Raw genomic sequence first — 16,929 nt, 5'->3', positions numbered from 1 at the left:
TGAGAATGGAGGTGAGAGCAAGAGGAGAATCAGAATTTTTAAGATGTGGGTGGTTTTTTCTAAGTGTTTCCATGCTAGCCCTGTTGGTAAACCAAAAAACCCCTACCTGCATGGTCAAGGTCCGAGGCCCAATCTGGGTCCCAGGACTCTCATCCCTGCCCACCAACAGGTCTCCCAAAAAGTAAATGAATACAAGGAGGAGAGTAAGAAGAGAGCGAGCACAGTTAACTTCACGCAGCCCCAAGGAGGTAAATTGCTGAAGATTAAAAAATTAAACACCCTAAATTTCCCAAAGCTGAATAATGTGGAGAAGAACTGAAAACCCCATTGTTTTTGGCTCCGTCCGATTAGCCAGCTGAGTACTTGGCCTCGCCTGATTTCCAGCTCTCCCTTCTTGCCCCAAGAACAGCAGCCATGTCAGCACAACCCCAGAGAACATCCCCGCATCCTCTCTGACCGCTGGCACTGCTCTGAGTTCAGGCGTTCTGACAACAAAGGCTTGGTTGTTTACCTGGGAAAATTCTGCAGTGTGGATGGAGTGAGAGTTTGCTCTCTTTAAGGAAGAGAGTGTCACCAAATGTTCTAAAGGGCAGTGGCCAGCCCAACAATGAGATTTAGAAGTGGAAGAGTCTTTCATTAAACGAAGTGGCTGCACACACCCCAAGACAACCATAAAGACTTGGCTAGGAAATCGAATGCTTTTTATTAAACAAGACTTCCTCTGAGGCTATGACAGCAAGCAGATTTGGCTATAACTCAGACACACAAGATTTCAGAACCATGTATAAATATGTTCTGCAGAATTTTGAGCGTGTTACCTTTTGACCTTTCCAGAAACGCTCCAGGGGCCTACCTGTTATATAGACACAGTTACTGCTCTGGGATGGGATGAAAAGGAGCCTGAGTAAAACATAAAGCCAAAACCGAGTAAGCTCAATTCACAGAGCAATATCAGTACCGGGTAGATTTTCTACGAGTATTAACAAATCATTTTCCCCACATTTGATTTACTCACCTCATTTGTGGTTTTCCTCCCATCCCCCAAACAGAACCATGGCTTCAGCTTGCTACTGAGATCTTTCCACCCAAGGGGGCTTATGAAAAGAATTCCAAGGTACCTTCCTAAGTAAAACCAATAGAACTAAATGCTCAAGACTTTAGGATGAATTGAATAAGGGGGTTCCAGAGTTTTTCCCAGGAGAAGGGGCCTTGGTAGAAGGTGTTAGGGCATCGACATGTCTATCCCGGACTCTCACAGCTCAAATAAAACTGGAGAAACTCAAGAGAGAGCCTACACAGAAGCCCAGGAAAGGAAAAGAATGAAAGGCAGTGGAAACATGGGAAGGAAGTGACTGCTTCCTAAAGCTGGTGGCTCGGAGTCCTCCAAGGAAAACTCTCAGGTTTCTAGCTTGCATGTGGCGTTGAGAGTCAGGCAGGAACAGAAACGCACCACACTGCCGTAGGATACCTGCATGTTTTCCATAGTGTGATATTCCGCCAGAGAAGCAAACTGTTTACCACAGCCTTCTCCCCACTGACATCTTTAGTGTAGCTAAGATTTACCGGAGGGCGAGGGGAGCTGTCAGATGAAGAGGACTCCTGACAAGGTTGTAGTCCAATTCTTACCAGGCGACATTTTGGCAACCACCCAGTAGGTGAATACCCTCAGTACTTCCCCTGCCAGACTGGGCACTGGTTCCATCCACCCTGTGGGATGGACACAGACTGGGAAGGCTCCAGGCCATTCCTAAGAAAATATCTGTAATTCCAGGAACGAGGGTGATTCATGATCCCGGAAGAAAGGTTCCTGTCCTCTCCTGTGGGGAAGGGGTTCAAACAAACATGAGAACTGGAATTGGCCCTGCAGCATTTTGGGGGGAATCACACCAATGACGTTTTCTCTAGGAACGTTTTAATTGCAACAAGTTGTCAAGATGGTCACCACACTGCGGGAGCTCTCCAGGAAGACTCGGTAATTGGGTATTACTTTCCAAGGTCCCTCAGTTCGGAGAAGCAGTCTCAGAGACAGACGTGACTTCTAAAATCTCTGTGACCATTCCTCCTGGGGCTGAAGCAGCAGGTAGGTCTGTCCCCTGCTTTTGCCGATGCTTTGTGAGGAACACTTGGAGGCGGGTGACAGTGGGAATAGGGGTCTCAGTGGTTGGGTGGCTGGGACATGATTCCGTGGAGAAGGAGCAGGTATACAGCATGAGAATGACCAGTCAACCCAATTTGAATTGTGTTACCCAACTCAGTCTGGGTGAGCCTTGTGCAAAGATGAGGGGGAGAGTAGGCCTGCCATTCCGAAGGAATCTGATACTTATACGTTGTTTGGAGTGGGCTTGGGGACAGCTAGAGCCCATGGAGCCTGGACCCCAAACTGAAGAACCGGTCCTGAAATGGGAGGCGGAGAACTGACCGACACAGGGCCTCCCCACACATCTATTAAACACTGCTCCACACGTGTCCGCCCGGCACAGTGGGGGGTGGGCTGGGAGTTGGAAGCAATCAATCCCAGAAACGAAAACTCAGATTCAGAAACAAACAGAAACCTCAAGCCACACAAGGGGCTACCCTTGAAGACAATGGAGGAACTGTGGGTCCAAAGAAATACCCCAAATTTCACGAAAACCCTGATTTAGTGAGAAAATTCAACTCGGGAACAAATCATTACACAACAAAGACAGCTCTCTGTGAGCCAGGGCAGTGCTCCAGACGGCTGCCTGGGTGGTGCGGGCCACAGGACATGGCGGCCGCCGGGGCTGGACTTCGACACACAAATTCCTCAGCAAGGAGTCGGAAAGTCCCAGGCCTGTTCTGTGGAAACAATTAAGATTCAAGGACTTAAAAAACAAAAATCCCTGCCTCGCCCCATCATTATTACCATAAAGGAATAGAGAGAGACAGACAGAGACACACAGATAGTATTCCCTGAAATAAACCTCGGGCTGACTAGAAGATCGGCCTTCACACTTTCCGAGGCATGATCCCCAACTTTCAGTGAAGCACTTTTAACCCGTAGAGAAATTGGCAGCTCGACTGGCTGAAGAGTCTCCAGCCAGTTACACCTGCAAGTGGCTGCCCCAGCACTCCGCATACATAAATAGGATGTGTGTGCACGAAACAGGCGGTGGCCACCTAGCAGGCCTGATAAAGGAACCAAAAGAAACAATACTCAGTAGCAGCCTTTATGATTTGCCTTTGCTGAGTATCCAAACCTGTTACTTAAGAGGAAACTGAAACCTAAGGATCCTCTTGAAGCACAGCCGGAGGCCTCTCAGGAACAAACTCCCCATCTGGGCAGGGAAGAGGTGGCATCATCTGGAACTCCTCCGGGGCACTTCCCAGCCCTGCCCTGCTAAGAGGCATCCAGCTTCCTTCCTTCTGATCTTCCGGTCCCCTGAGTCGTTTTCATGACAGCTTGTTTCCATGTATTAAAGGGATGACATATACAGAAATGTCGTCTCCTGAGCCCAGTCGGTCATTAGATATCCGCCATCCTCTGTCCTTCAGGACGCCACGGGCACGCATCACCAGGTCCTGAGCTGCCAGTGTGTACCTGTGCAGGGAGAAGCAGGAAGGAGACCATCAGCGCAGCACCAGGAAAAGCCTGGAGTTGGGCAAGGCTAAAAAGGAGGCACAGCTATCTAGACGGTTTTCAGATATCCTTAAAGTCTCAAAAAGCCTAGGTCTTTTTCTCCCCACATGTGGTGTGCCTAATGTAAATTCTTGTTTAGACAGAGATGAAAAAGATGCAGGGTACATTAAACAGCCTCCTAAATTTTTCCGTTGCTCAGTTCTCTTTTGAGGTTTTAATGATGTTAAGGAGAATCTCAGTTTGGTGCTTAGTGTAGTAACACGGATCTGCTCAGGTTCAGGGTTTTCCATGGCAAATAGTGTCTAGCTAAAAAAGTACATGGGAAAAATAATTAACAGCTTTCATTTTCAGTGTTTATTTTTAGGAAAAAGGATAGTAATTTTCTATTTATGGTAAACCACCTTTTAAAATAAATTTGTTTTGGCCCTGGCTGGTGGCTCAGTTGGTTGGTGTGTCATCCCGTACACCAAAAGGTTGTGGGTTCGATCCCTGGTCAGGGCACATGCCTAGGTTGTAGATTCAATCCTGAGGCAACTGATCAATGTTTCTCTCTCATAACGATGTTTCTCTCTCTCTCTAAAATCAATAAACATATCATCAGGTGAGGTTTTAAATAGATAAAAGCTAATGAACAAACTGAACTAACAAGCAAAACAGAGACAGAATCATAATGGAGAACAAATGAGAGCTAGTGGTGGGGGAGATTAGGGGATGAAGGGATTGAAAAGGAAAAAGGACTCATGGACGTGGACAAGAGTGTGGGGATTGTGGGGGTAGTAAATGGTAATGGGAAAAATCCAATAAAAATTAAGTTAAATAAATAATGTTTTTAAAAAGTGAGATGATTTAAAGGAAAATATTAATGACATACATGTAGCACAGGAATATAGTAAAAATGCCAAGGGGTTTATTGGTAAACTACTGATAAACCCTGGTGCGGTGAGCTGCCCCACCCACCCTGTTCATTCTGCACTCTCCCCTGACCACCGTGAGTGCAGTGAGGGATGCCCCCCAAATTTGAAAATAAGGTTGTCTGTTGAGATTGAAATTGTAAACTTAAGCAAAAGAATAACTATGGTATAAGCTGATGGAAAATATTAGCATCTAGGGAGAAACTCATGTGGGAGGTGATTTGGGTGTGTGTGTGAGCCTAGGTTAGCCTCAAAACAGGAAAAAAATGAGACAAAACATTGGCAGGTGTCTATCGAAACCCCGATCGGGGCAGAGTGAACCTTAGCTGGCAGACTTCAAAGAAATGTAGTTTTCCTGGTAGAACCGTGCATGGATTACTCTCAGCCCATGCCATTAAACATGATTCACCTTTATTCTGATGTCATGTTCGCCAAATAACCTGTTTATGATCTGCCTCCCTGTGCAGACCTGCCCACCGGGAAAGAATGAGCTAATCATTTATACTTTAAGAATATGAATCAGTTATATTTTTCTCTACAGATGTCAACCAACATTTTGGTTTGCAGATCAATCTTGTAAGCTCGGTTACAGTGAACCCAGCTCTGATAACGAATCTGTTCTTTCTATGTTAATTAAACTAGTTTCTGAATCTGAAAAGCTAAAAGTCAGACTCTGGTAAATCACCAAGAAAATAAATGTCACCCTGTAAGGAAGGCCTCTCGGAAGCCGGCCTCTGGGCCTTCAGTAACAGACCATGCTGCTATCACTAGTGTGCTTTCCCTACTTGGAATGTCTTTGCCTCGCTTTCAGAATGGTGAGTTACAGTATTTACAACACCAGAAACTCTCCATTTCTTCATTTAAAACCCTTTATGAATATACCAATTCTCATGTTAAGAGGGACCTACATCTAGCCCTATCATTGCATTGTTTAAGACCAAAGTTGCTAGCGAATGATCTCAGGATTGTTAGTCTATGAACCTCAAGGCTACTTAGACCAAGTAGCAGACAGAGGTGGCAAAGCAGAGGCCATTCTGGTTAACACACAAGACATGCTTTCTCTTCTGGAGGACAGGTGTTAGGTGGGAAGGAGAGACCCCTTTTTCTACCAGTATGGAGGGAATTATCAGCTTAGAGAGGCAGAAATCTGTCACACCTGAGGGAAAATACAGCTAACTCTCTGGGGGTTCTTTTGTGGAGATCAGTAAATAAACAGAAAGGCCTCCAAAGAGGTCTTTGGCTAAGAGACAAATACGGGTCCCTAAATTTACATACTGCAGTTCATTACTATATTCAAAAAAAGTTTCTCAGATGCTCACCCCAGGTTTGGTTTTTTATGAAATTATATGCAATTATATTGTATAACCACATAGGGAAAGGCTACCTACCACAAATATCAGGGGGATGTTTACCCTGGTGACTGGCCAAGGTCTGGACCTCAGCCTTTCAAGTTCAGAAACTTGGCTGAGTCAATATCCCGAGTAGATTCATCTGTCGGGGCTGAATATACCTTAATCTAGTTTATGAGCAGACCAGACAGTAAATTATGGCAAATTATGGGAAAGATTGCTTACAATAAAAGATATTCAAAGATGTCAAAAAACAAAAGAATTCAAACAAAAGATAGCTCCCGTGGCTAGTACAGAGGCAAACAGTCCCACAGTCCTCACCAGGTCCTGCGGTCAAGGGGCCGTGCTGAGAGATCGAGGTTAAATCTTGTCTAACTGGTTTTATTTAAGTCATGAAAGAGCATCACTCCTAAGTAAAGGCAGTAGACCACCCTGATATTGGTGACTTGGGGTACTGTAAAAATGGTCAGAACTAGCTTTGGTGTTTTAAAAGGCAGCATTAGGTCACCTAGAAAAGATGGTTACCCAGGAAACTCACTCATTTCTCCGAGGGCTCTAGATAATTAATGTTTTATTCTTAAAAATGGTCATTGTCAATTCCAAGATAACTTCCCTTGAGCCTGCATTTCTCTTCACCAGCCATTCTGTCTTCCCTTCAGTGTTGAACTTCTTGAGAGAGAGAAGTCCATTTTGCTCCCTTGATTTCTTACTTCCCATTTTCTTCCTTAATCTCTTAACAGTAGGCCAATCACCCAATCAGTTTGTTCTCTTGAAGCTTCATCTAAATAAAGGCTTCTTCGCAATGCTCATCCTGCTCACCCTTACTCCAGCACAGAGACTGCCGACCAGCTACTTTACTTTGCCCTTGAAGTCTCCTGTCTTTTCTCCTTGAGTCCTCCTTCTCTTCAGCACTTCCACACCTCCACACACTTCAGGTCCCCTTCCTGTGCCTGGGCTTCCACGACGCACGGCTCAAGTTCTTCTGATGCCTCTTCCTAATTTCCTTTGTAGGCCCCAATTGGGACTTAGGAAGAAGTCAATAAATGTTAACTTATTTTCGCTTCCAAGGTGGGTCTTCCCCATCAATCATCCTTAGTTAATGGTATCCCCAGTCCCTTAGGCAAGAAACCATAGTCATCTTCAATGCTACCTCTCGTCCTGATATTTTCCAATGATAAAATCCACAAGGCAGAGTAGAACTTCTAAACTTTGTATTATTTTGAGTGTATTTCACTAGTGGTACCTGGCTAATTAAAAGAAAATTAATCTTATAGCAATTGAGATGTATGTTGTCTGTTCTGCCATTGTTCACAGACACTTACTGTGTGCTTTCTCTTTCTTATGTTTTCTTTTCCTTTATTCCCGCTTTCTGTTGGGTTGATAGCTTTCTTTAATACCTTTTTCTCCCCTCTATTGGTTTAGAAGTGTTAGTTTACTACTTCTACTCTTTTAGCAGTTATGCTTAAAATTTTAATATATGAGTTAGTCTATGTTTATGTCCTCCTCCTGAAAAAAAAAAGAATCTTAGAATGCCTTCTTTCATCTTCCATGTTACTACCATTTTATTTTCTCCTTGTTTTTAAGACTATTGGCTGTTATTATCATTTATAACTTATATACCACATTTTTCGGACTATAAGATGCACCTAGGTTTTAGATAAAGAAAATAGGAAAAAACCCCGCTCCACCCCTCCCCCCAATGAGCCAGGTAAGCTACATTCTGACTAAGATGGACCCCCATTTCCCCCAAAAATTTGAGGCAGGGGGGAGTGCATCTTATAGTCTGAAAAATATGGTAAATAAACCAACATACTAACTTCTTTGCTTTTTCTTTGTTCATTCCTTCATTCTGGATTTTATTTTTTCTGTTTAAGTACATTTTTAGTGATTATTTTAACAAGGGCCTGTGACAGAGAAATTCACCCAGTCTTTGGACCACAAAACTCTTTATGTTTGCCTTTAATCTTGGATGATAGCTTCATTGGGTATAGAACGCTACGCTGACCACTGTTTTCCCTCAGCAGTTTGGAGGGAACATTCCATTTACTTCTGACTTCTTCTGTTGAAGAGAAGTCTGTCTTGTATAATGTTTTCATACTTAAGTGTCTTTTCTCACTGGTAGCTTATTAAATTGTTTTTGTTTTATTGTTGATGGTATGAGGTTCCATTAAGATATAACAATAAGATTTTATTTTATTTTTTTAATCATAGTTGGATATTAGTTTTACTTCTTCAAACTGAGAAGGCATTTGATTCTGGAAAATCCTCAGCTGTGAATTTTTAAAAATTTCCTCTCCTCTACTGTTCATATTTTTCCCATAAACTCCTCTTAGATCTTTTCTCTTTACCTTCTAGATTTCGGCTTCTTCTCTTTTTTCTTCATTTGGCTGTGGCATCTTTTAACTCACCTGCTCCTGCTTCAGCAGTTCACTATTCCCTCCGTTCAGCGAGCGGTTTGATTTCAATGTCACATTCTTCATCATTGTAAACTTCTATTTTGTTCTTTGCCAAATCCACCTCTTACCTTCTGATTCAGATGCAATGTTTCAAGTTTCTCTCAACCTGTGTTATTAGGTTTTAGGGGAGTACTGGAGGGAAGGCTCCATTATATCTAATTATGCTTTTTCATGGTGGATTTGAAGGTAAGATAAACACTTCTCTTCGATGGGGGTTAAACACAGTAAATGCCACGTGCCCTGGGTTACCTACGGAGACGTTAACATTTGGGACTCCGTGGGTTTTTCCAGCCCTAGAACATGGTTTGTGAGTTTCTTGGTGCAGGATCTCCATTCGCTTCATACTTTTACTGGGTACTGGGCCTACCTAGCCACTTGCCTCTCCTTTCAGAACTTCAATTTCATCGGTGTCCAGCCGTCAGCCAGGCAGCCATGCACTCCAGGGAAGGCCATCTTCAATGTGAGTGGGAAGCTCAGGGAGAGTCCCTAGGCCCCCTTCTCCCAACACCGTTGCCAGGAGCTCAGACTCCTCCACAAGACTCCCCTTTACCAGGCTTCTCTAATGAGCAGTCTACATGGATAACTGAAGGGACAGATTAGACACTACCTTAAAAAACTTAACACCACAACTGAACTTAAGCCCAGTTTCTTGACATTTACTTCTCACTACAGGAGACCCAAGTACTAAAGGCAGAAATAGCTTTCTGGAAAAATGAGGCCACTAGCAGGGAGTTTTCCTCATAAAATGATCAACTTACCACCACCCCCAGGATCCCAGCTCTTGGGAGGTTTTTGGCCCTGGCCCCAACATTCAGCCAGGCTGCTTAGAGCTCACTAGCATTCATACTCCAGAGCCAAGTTGCTCCGGGCATGAAACCATTAGCAAGCTTGCTTTATATCAAGGCTGGTGCAAGAAGAAACAACTTCCTCTGGAGGAAAGGAACTGCTTCTCCTCTCTTCTACTTTGTTCTCAAATTTCTATCTGACAAGAGTGGCCTGGTTTGGTGACAATGAAATAAAGCGGTTAATGTGGCAGCAAAATAAGAGGGCTCTACTGGTCTGGTACTGAGGCTACTAAACAGGCTGTACACGTGCCATAGACTGAGGGGTTCAGGGAGCGCCAGGAGAAAATCTGAGTCAAAACATACAGGAGGGTAGCAAAGGAGAAGAGACAGCGTGGCCGGGGCAGTGAAAGGGAAGTGGGTTTCATGATACACCGGCCAGGACTCTGCGGCAGGCTACAGAGCCAGCGACTCTGGAAGCTGGATGCGGAGCAGCGCAGGGCCGTCACTGAATGCCTTATTCAGAATGCCGGTCAGACCACATTAGGGAAATGCTGGAGTGGTCTGAAGTACTCCCTCTCTCCTAATGAAGAGTCTCCATGGGAAACAAATTTTGTGTTTTGAGAACATTCTTCTTCTCCAGCTGAAGCTTTCAATATTGATCAGCAAAGCTCTGCTGAAAGAAGTGGCTGCCGGGGAGGGATCTGACTTGGCACACTTCTCAGGACTCGGCTGGAGCCTCCTTGAGCTCCGAGAGGGAGGGAGCAGAGAAAGGCCAGCAGGGAAGGGAAGAAAAACAGAAAAGGAAGAGGGGCTGAAGAACTATGGGAGGGCCAGAAGCTCCTTTCACCACCACTGCTGCTAATGTCAGGGTGGAAGGAGACTGATAAATCCTCAATTGTCTCTGCTGTCCCTGCCACTTTTGTGGCAGTTCTTAACTCTTTCACCTCCCCTGTGGGGCACACAAAGCGCTCAGGGGTGGGCGTGGGGTGCCTGGGGTCCAATCCTGGCTTTACCGCAGCCCAGATGGGTGGCTCTGGAAAAGCTCCTCAGCCTCCTAGAGCCCCTCTTTTCATTCTTGTTAAGTCTGGAATAATGACAGTGTGGACCTCAAAGGATCCTGCCAGGAGCGGAGGAGGTCCTTCCATAAAGCATTCAGCACAGTGCCTGGCACTTGCTCAGGGGTCAAGAAAGGTGAGCTCTCATTCTCCTCATTAGACAGGAAATGGCTTTCTCCTCTGCGCAGAGTTTTGCATCAAGTCATCCGCCGCTTGTGGAATCTTGTTTCCCACCAGCCCATATCTGAATCAGCACTGGATTGTCATAAATAAGTCAATTCCAGGCCTCAGGCTGAAACTGCCTTAAAGTCTTCAATAGTTCTAGCTGGGTGGGAACTTCTACTTGCCATTTGGATGGTACAGACAGGGTCTTACAAGAGGGAGGGTAGGTGGCAGGAACTGGTGGATTAATGGTTCCAAATATTTGCATATAAAAGGCGGCCTCCATCTGCTAATGCCCTGAAGGAATAGAGTGTGGTGGGAAGAGGAGGAGGAACCCTCTTTGCATTCTGAGCAGGCCTCCTAGTTTTAAGAGGTAAGAAAACTCCCCCAAGCTTCGGAACACTGGCAGGGACCTACGGTGGCTGGGTGGGTGGGAGGTGACTTGGAGAGGGCTGCTCGTTGTGCTCAGTCCCCGGCAACTCACTCGTCCTGGAGGATGCCCGTCTTAGGCTGCCCGCTGAGAGCTGAGCCACACACATGTCCTTGCCCAGCTCTGAAGCCACTCATGCCAGTCTCTGTCCCCTGCCCAAGGTGCGGGGACTGCAGTCAGGCGGAATATACTGATACACTGGAATAATGAGCTGTTGTCTGCAACCCTGTCACCGTGTCCCTCAGAGGTTCGTGTGCCAGCAGGTACAACGTCACAGACTGGGGAGAGGCCCCCACCCCCACAGGAGAGGGCAAGAATGCCAGCTAGGCATTGCCCACCTCTCTGACCTTGGCACCAGCTCCCTGGTTTCTTAGCTTGTGCATGTTTATTTTAGTTAGAATCCCAAACAGCAGCATTTTAATATGAGTGTTCATACTAGACCATTTCCGCCTCAGCCCGCCCTGGTGAGCCCTTTAAAATGCCCTGATGTTCCCACTAAGTGGCCGCACAGCTGTGCTCCAAGGCCACGTGAACAGCACCGGGAAAGAAGGGCCTGGCGGAACGCTGTGCAGAGGCTGCGTGAGCAGAGCTCAGGCTGACTCTGCAGTTCCCACGGATCTGAATATGCTAAACACTGAAAAAGAAACAAAAACGCAGATTTTATCAAGTTTCCAAACTCTAGATCAAACACAAATGCTGTTGTTTGGAAGACCTGTAATTGATTGGTGGCGGGGAGTGGGGGGGGGGTGGGGGGGTGGTCTTCCTTTTTGCATTTGAGGCAGTTTTTGAAAACCATATGGTGCTGGTAGAAATCAGTTCAGCTAACACATGGAATGATTTCATAAAAAGAACCGTTGTCTTCTGCCAAAATAAATTTCATATTATCAAGTAATACAAACTAATATTTGATACCTAGATGAGTATCCTGCTGTCAGTGTTTGGTGGGTGTTTTACCATTAATTTTCCACTGATTACTCTCTTTTGTATCAAGACACAGTTTTCTGAGCCTCGGATAGCATGGATGCGAAGAATAGCTTTCGAAACGTGACTGTCAAGAAAGCTTCTCTCATTAGGGAAGTGCTCTCCAGGGTTTCCAGTATATTGGTACTTACAGACTTAATACCCCATAATAAGCCCCTTGAGTGTCATGGCAGGGGGACCAAGGGCCATTAGGTCCAAGTTACAGAGATGAGATTTACACAGATGGGTCTTGGGAAATAAAGGAATGGGCAGGCAGCAGAGCCTTGCGAAGCTTTGCCTGAGCATTTGGAATGTGAATGTGTTACTGTAAAGCAGTCAGTCAGAGCGCTGAGGAGTCTCTGCTTCAGCCAAGATAGCGGCAAGGGCAGGTTCTCTGATCACTCGAAAAGCTAGCAAGATAACTGTATAGAGAAAAAAGCCTTTCCCTTCCCTTCCATTAACAGACTGGGGGTGGCACCAGGGGAAGGCAGGCACATGCACCGTAGAAGTCAAAATGGTACAGGGGTGGCGGTGCTGGGCCAAAGAGACCCATCAATCTAGCCTGGGGAAACAAGAGACTGGTTGGGAGGTGGATCCACCCGAAGTACTAGAAAGTTGGGAAATTGGTCATACTGATAAAGTACCTGGTCTGTCCCAAGCCCAACCTAATGTAATCCCAGGGGAACAAAGCAGCTTTCTCTTTCTCGCTCAGGAGCTGCACTGGTATGGTGCACCCACCTGTTCTCCCCATGGCCACGTGGCCTCCAGAAGGGAGCCCCTCTCTCTTTTGCCCACCTGGTGATGCATTGGCCAGTTTTTTGTGTGCTCTCTCTCCCAGGGGCATGCAACCATGCAGCCCTGGCAGCTGCATTGCCCGTGGCCATGTGGGCTCCACGTGGACAGCAGCTGGGAGCAAGTGAAGCTACCTGAGGGCTCCAAAGACCTGTACTTTGAAATGGAACAGGAGCTTTGGACACTGGTTTTTGTCTTGGCCTTGCTGAGGACGGCTGGACTTTTTCCATGGCAGAAAGAGGAGTTGGTCTTTGAGACTGGAGTCCACCATTCTCCCAGGTTGCATGGCACCTGAAAAAACTCTTTCCTTCTGCACCAGCATCTGCCTCGCAAGTTTGGCTTTTGTGGCGATAGGCAGCGGAACCTCCATTTTTTGTTCAGTCACAAATCAATGCCACATTTTCACATTTGGTTAACTGCTCTTTGGCCCTTGTTCCTCTTGGCTTTGCCCATGTCCTTTCCTTTTAGTAATATTAATAATGTATTCATTTCTGACAAAATATCAAGCATCTTCTTTGAGTGTTCACGTACGTGCCTCCATTTTGAATATTCTTTTCAGGAGACTCACCCTCAAACCTCTGGCCTAAGGGAGGGGATGTGTTGCCTCAGAAAACAAACCCCTTCCAGGTCTTTCTCTAAGCACCCTCTATAAATTGCACAGGATCTTTAGGCCACAAAAGAAAATTGTAGTGGAATTACAGAGAACTGCAGCCCAACCTCTGTGACTTCGGCACCCCCACAGCAGAATGTTAACTTGGTGTATTTCCTAAGAATAGTTCATTTCATGGCCCCTCACTGACGGGACTGCCAGCTCCGCCACACTTCAGGGCAAACTCCAATAAAAAGGGAAGAAAGAAAGAAAGAAAGAAAGAAAACACCATACTCACATTTTGGCTTGTCCACAAAGCCTCTTTTTAAAACTTCCTAGTTCCTTTGTTAAGATAGTTCAAAATAGCAAAAGGACTTAACACACTGGGGTCAAGAAGATCTTATGGTTAATTTTTACCCATCTCTGTCTGAGAGGATGGCATGAGGGTCAGAACTTCGCAAACCTATCTTTATGCTGAACATCTCCTCTCTCACCACTCACTCTGGAGTGTGAGATGCTATTTTAAATTTCTTCTTGGAAATGATGTCATGAGAGGAACACTATGCTGGCAGTTTGCTGAGAATGGCTGTCCCTAACAGGAAAAAGAAAAATAAAAAGCAAAGAAAAAAACCCCCTACACATAATATAAACAAAGCCAAACAATCGAGGAGCAAAAGCCAGAAGCCCTGACTGTCACAGGATTGAGGCGCTGCCCTTTCTGTCCTGCTAAATTTCTAGACAGAGCTGGGTGAACCTGGCAAAACTCAAGTCAAACAGGCCCATGCGAATCCTCAAATGAAGAAACATTTTGTTGTTCTTCTCGCCTGCTTTGTCTTCTCTCCTCTCCCTCAGGCTGCCCATCCCGGGGAGAACATCCCTTCTTCCCCATTTTCTGTCAAACAACAGGCTGACCTCATGTGGCTGCCTACATTCTCAGGCTTGGACCCAGGAGCTCTCCGGCCCCCGGCTCCCATGACTAAGCAGGCAAACGCGTGGTCCTGGGCTAGAGTTGGGGAGAAATGAATCCTTCTGGCTGAGGAAGGGCTCGTACAGCCTCTGGAACTATAGTGGGTCTTTCTTCATCACAGAAATTATGATTTAGGCTCAACTTTATTAGGATGACCGACCTCCACTCACATTTCTGTTTTGCATGATGAGACAGAACAGCTCCCCGTCAAGAGGGCACTGTCCTGCCATCAGGGCTTTGGGACTGAGCCACGGCAGGAGCACAGCGCCTCCTTCCAAGTTACGCACAGATATGTGCAAGCATGTCACACATGAGAGAGGACCTCATGTCATATAATTCCTAAGTTGTGCTTTTAAAACAAATTAAGTTTCTCTGATTTTACAACATGGTTTAAATTACTAAGGAGCACATACAGGGAGAGAAACCACTCACATTTCAGGTTTTTGCCGTCAGAATTTACAGAATGTTTTCTGATTAGGGATTAGAATGAACAAATTGCATACGTCACCACAGACCCCCTTTCCTACAGATAATTTTCACATCAATCTTGTGTCTTCATAAGGCCCAACACGGTCCGGCCGGCTCAGCTCTCACAGCTCAGCCACTGACCCTGCGGTGCACTGAGTCGGCCACACTGACTGTTGGGTTCCCTGGGTGCACCATGTTCTTCCGCTCCCGCTCCACCTCACCCGGACGCTTCCTGGCCTGTCTGTATTTGGCCCACTCACACTGTAACTTCCTCTTGCTTCTGCAACCCCCTCTAGGCTTTAAACTCCAAGAGGGCAGGGACCGGGTCTGTTTTTCTTCAGATTCTTCCCCAGGGTGTAGCAGGCCTTGGTTCATAAAATAGGTCCTTACTATCTCCCAAATGAATAAACTTGAATGACAGTCTTCTGCCAAAGAAGGGCAGCTTCACCCCAAAGTTCTGACTGTCTTAAGATCTCAAAAATCAACCTGAGTTTTTCTGACCTTCAGCCTGATATGCGACGTGTTACCAATAAAACTGTGCTCCTTTTGTAGCTTTTCCTTCCAACTCTTTCATTTGTCTGATACAAGATTCTTTCTCGGGCTTTGGTTTGCAATCCTCCCTGAAAGGCACACTGAAGGCCTTTTTGTTTCAGCCCCGCCTCTTCCATGGAGGTCACTGTAAGCCCTGCTGCCATAGTGACATTTCTCACGAACCCAGCAGCCTGCTCTGGCCTGGCATGCACCTGCCCAGTGACGACACTGCCCATAGGTCACCACTCCCTGGAGGGCAGATCTGTTGCCATGGAGAGGGGCAGGCTGGTGAGCAAGACCAGGCAGGCTAGGAGAGACTTAAAAAAAACAGTGTTGGGTGCCTTTTCACTCATACCTGTCAGCTCACTTTGCAAAGCTTTATAAAAATATTCACAGTAGAGAAAATCAATGTAAGAATGAAAGAAATAAAACACAGATTAAAACTAAAAACGGGAGAAAAATACAGTCAAATTTAAATAAAAGAATCCTCAATTGCAGGGCTGCTAATTCCTTTGCACCTGAGCAAAATTATTATACCAAACAATTCGAGGAAGAGAGATAGTCTGGCCTCACTTTTTTCCAAAGCAATTTTTGTGAAATACATGAAACATACAAAAATAGGAACAAAACGATAACGGACACTCGCTGGTGCTTACTAATACAGCAGGCACTTCACTTGATACCCGTGTGAGGCTGGTACTACTGGCACCCCCATTCTACAGATGCAGAGTCTCGGGCACTGAAGGAATAAGAAACTTCCCTAAGGTCACAAGTATAAAAGGAACAGAACCAGAATCTGGACTCAGGCAGGCTGACTACAGACTCCAAGCCATTAACCACCAGACGACCCTGCCTCTCAGTTTGCATACAGATGAACGTATAGAACATACGTACAGTTTAAAAATAACACGAATCATCACATACCTGTCATCTAGCTAAGGAATAGAACACTACCAGTAAGTACCTAGAAGCTCACTGTGTGCCCCTTTTGAAGTACATATCCCCCCCTGCCACCTCTCCTCCCTAGGCAGCCACTATCCCGAATTTTGGGTTAATTCTCTTGGATTTTGTTAAAGTTTTAATATCTATAGTTCTAAATGACACAGTGTGAGTTTTCTACTTCATGTACACAGAACCATAATATGTGTATTCTTCTGACTTGCTTATTAAACTCGACACGGTTTTTGAGATTCTGCCCTGTTAGTGAGCACACATTTGGTTCATTTTCTGAGCTGTAGACTGCTCTTTGTTTATCCATCAGACGACTGGATGGCTTGGTAGAACACAAACTCCTGGCTCCCACCACTGGAGTTTCATTCAGTGGATTTGGGATGGGGTCTGAGAATTTGCATTTCTAGTAAGTTCGCAGATGATGCCGACACCACGCGGCCCGAAGACCTCACTTTCAGGCCCTCTACTCCTGGGTGCAGACCCAGAAGCAGGACAGGGTATGCGTACGCTCAACTTTACCACGTGTGCTGATGTCTTCAGGGTGTTTCTGCAATTCAGAAAACCATCTGCAGTCCTGCCACATATTTTTAACTTGTGCTGCTCAATTTAAGTTGAACATTCTTTTTCATATGTTTATTGGCCATTAATTTTCTTCTGTGTGATGACTGGTTCTTGCTAATTTTTCTCTTGTTTTTTTAAATCTTTTCTGATCTGTGAGAGTTCATTGTATTTTATGGCTAGCATTCCCTCTTCAGTTATACAAGCTGCAAAAATCTTCTCCCGGTTCATGGCTTGTCAGTTTACTCTCTTTATGTTGTCCTTTGAAGAACCAAACTTGGTCATTTTAGTGTAGGCAAGGTTACCAGTCGTTCATTGTTTGTGCTTTTTGTGTCTTGTTAAGAAATCCTTCCTGACTCTGAGGTCA

The 16,929-nt window shown here is 45.5% G+C and overlaps 1 protein-coding gene across 1 annotated transcript in view; it reads right to left on the bottom strand.

The window, feature by feature from the left end:
• Window positions 1-346: 346 nt before the first annotated feature.
• The window catches only part of PPM1H (protein phosphatase, Mg2+/Mn2+ dependent 1H), a 234,503-nt gene continuing 217,920 nt past the window's right edge, over window positions 347-16,929 (bottom strand). Inside the window, exon 10 of the mRNA XM_024576478.4 lies at window positions 347-3,559. Within this exon, the coding sequence (XP_024432246.1) occupies window positions 3,412-3,559 (148 nt within the window). The 3' untranslated portion in view covers window positions 347-3,411. The remainder of the gene's footprint in view (window positions 3,560-16,929) is intronic.

This window comes from Desmodus rotundus, chromosome 3 (assembly GCF_022682495.2).
Source record: "Desmodus rotundus isolate HL8 chromosome 3, HLdesRot8A.1, whole genome shotgun sequence".
Lineage (NCBI taxonomy): Eukaryota > Metazoa > Chordata > Mammalia > Chiroptera > Phyllostomidae > Desmodus > Desmodus rotundus.
This window is presented reverse-complemented; position numbering and strand designations above follow the sequence as displayed.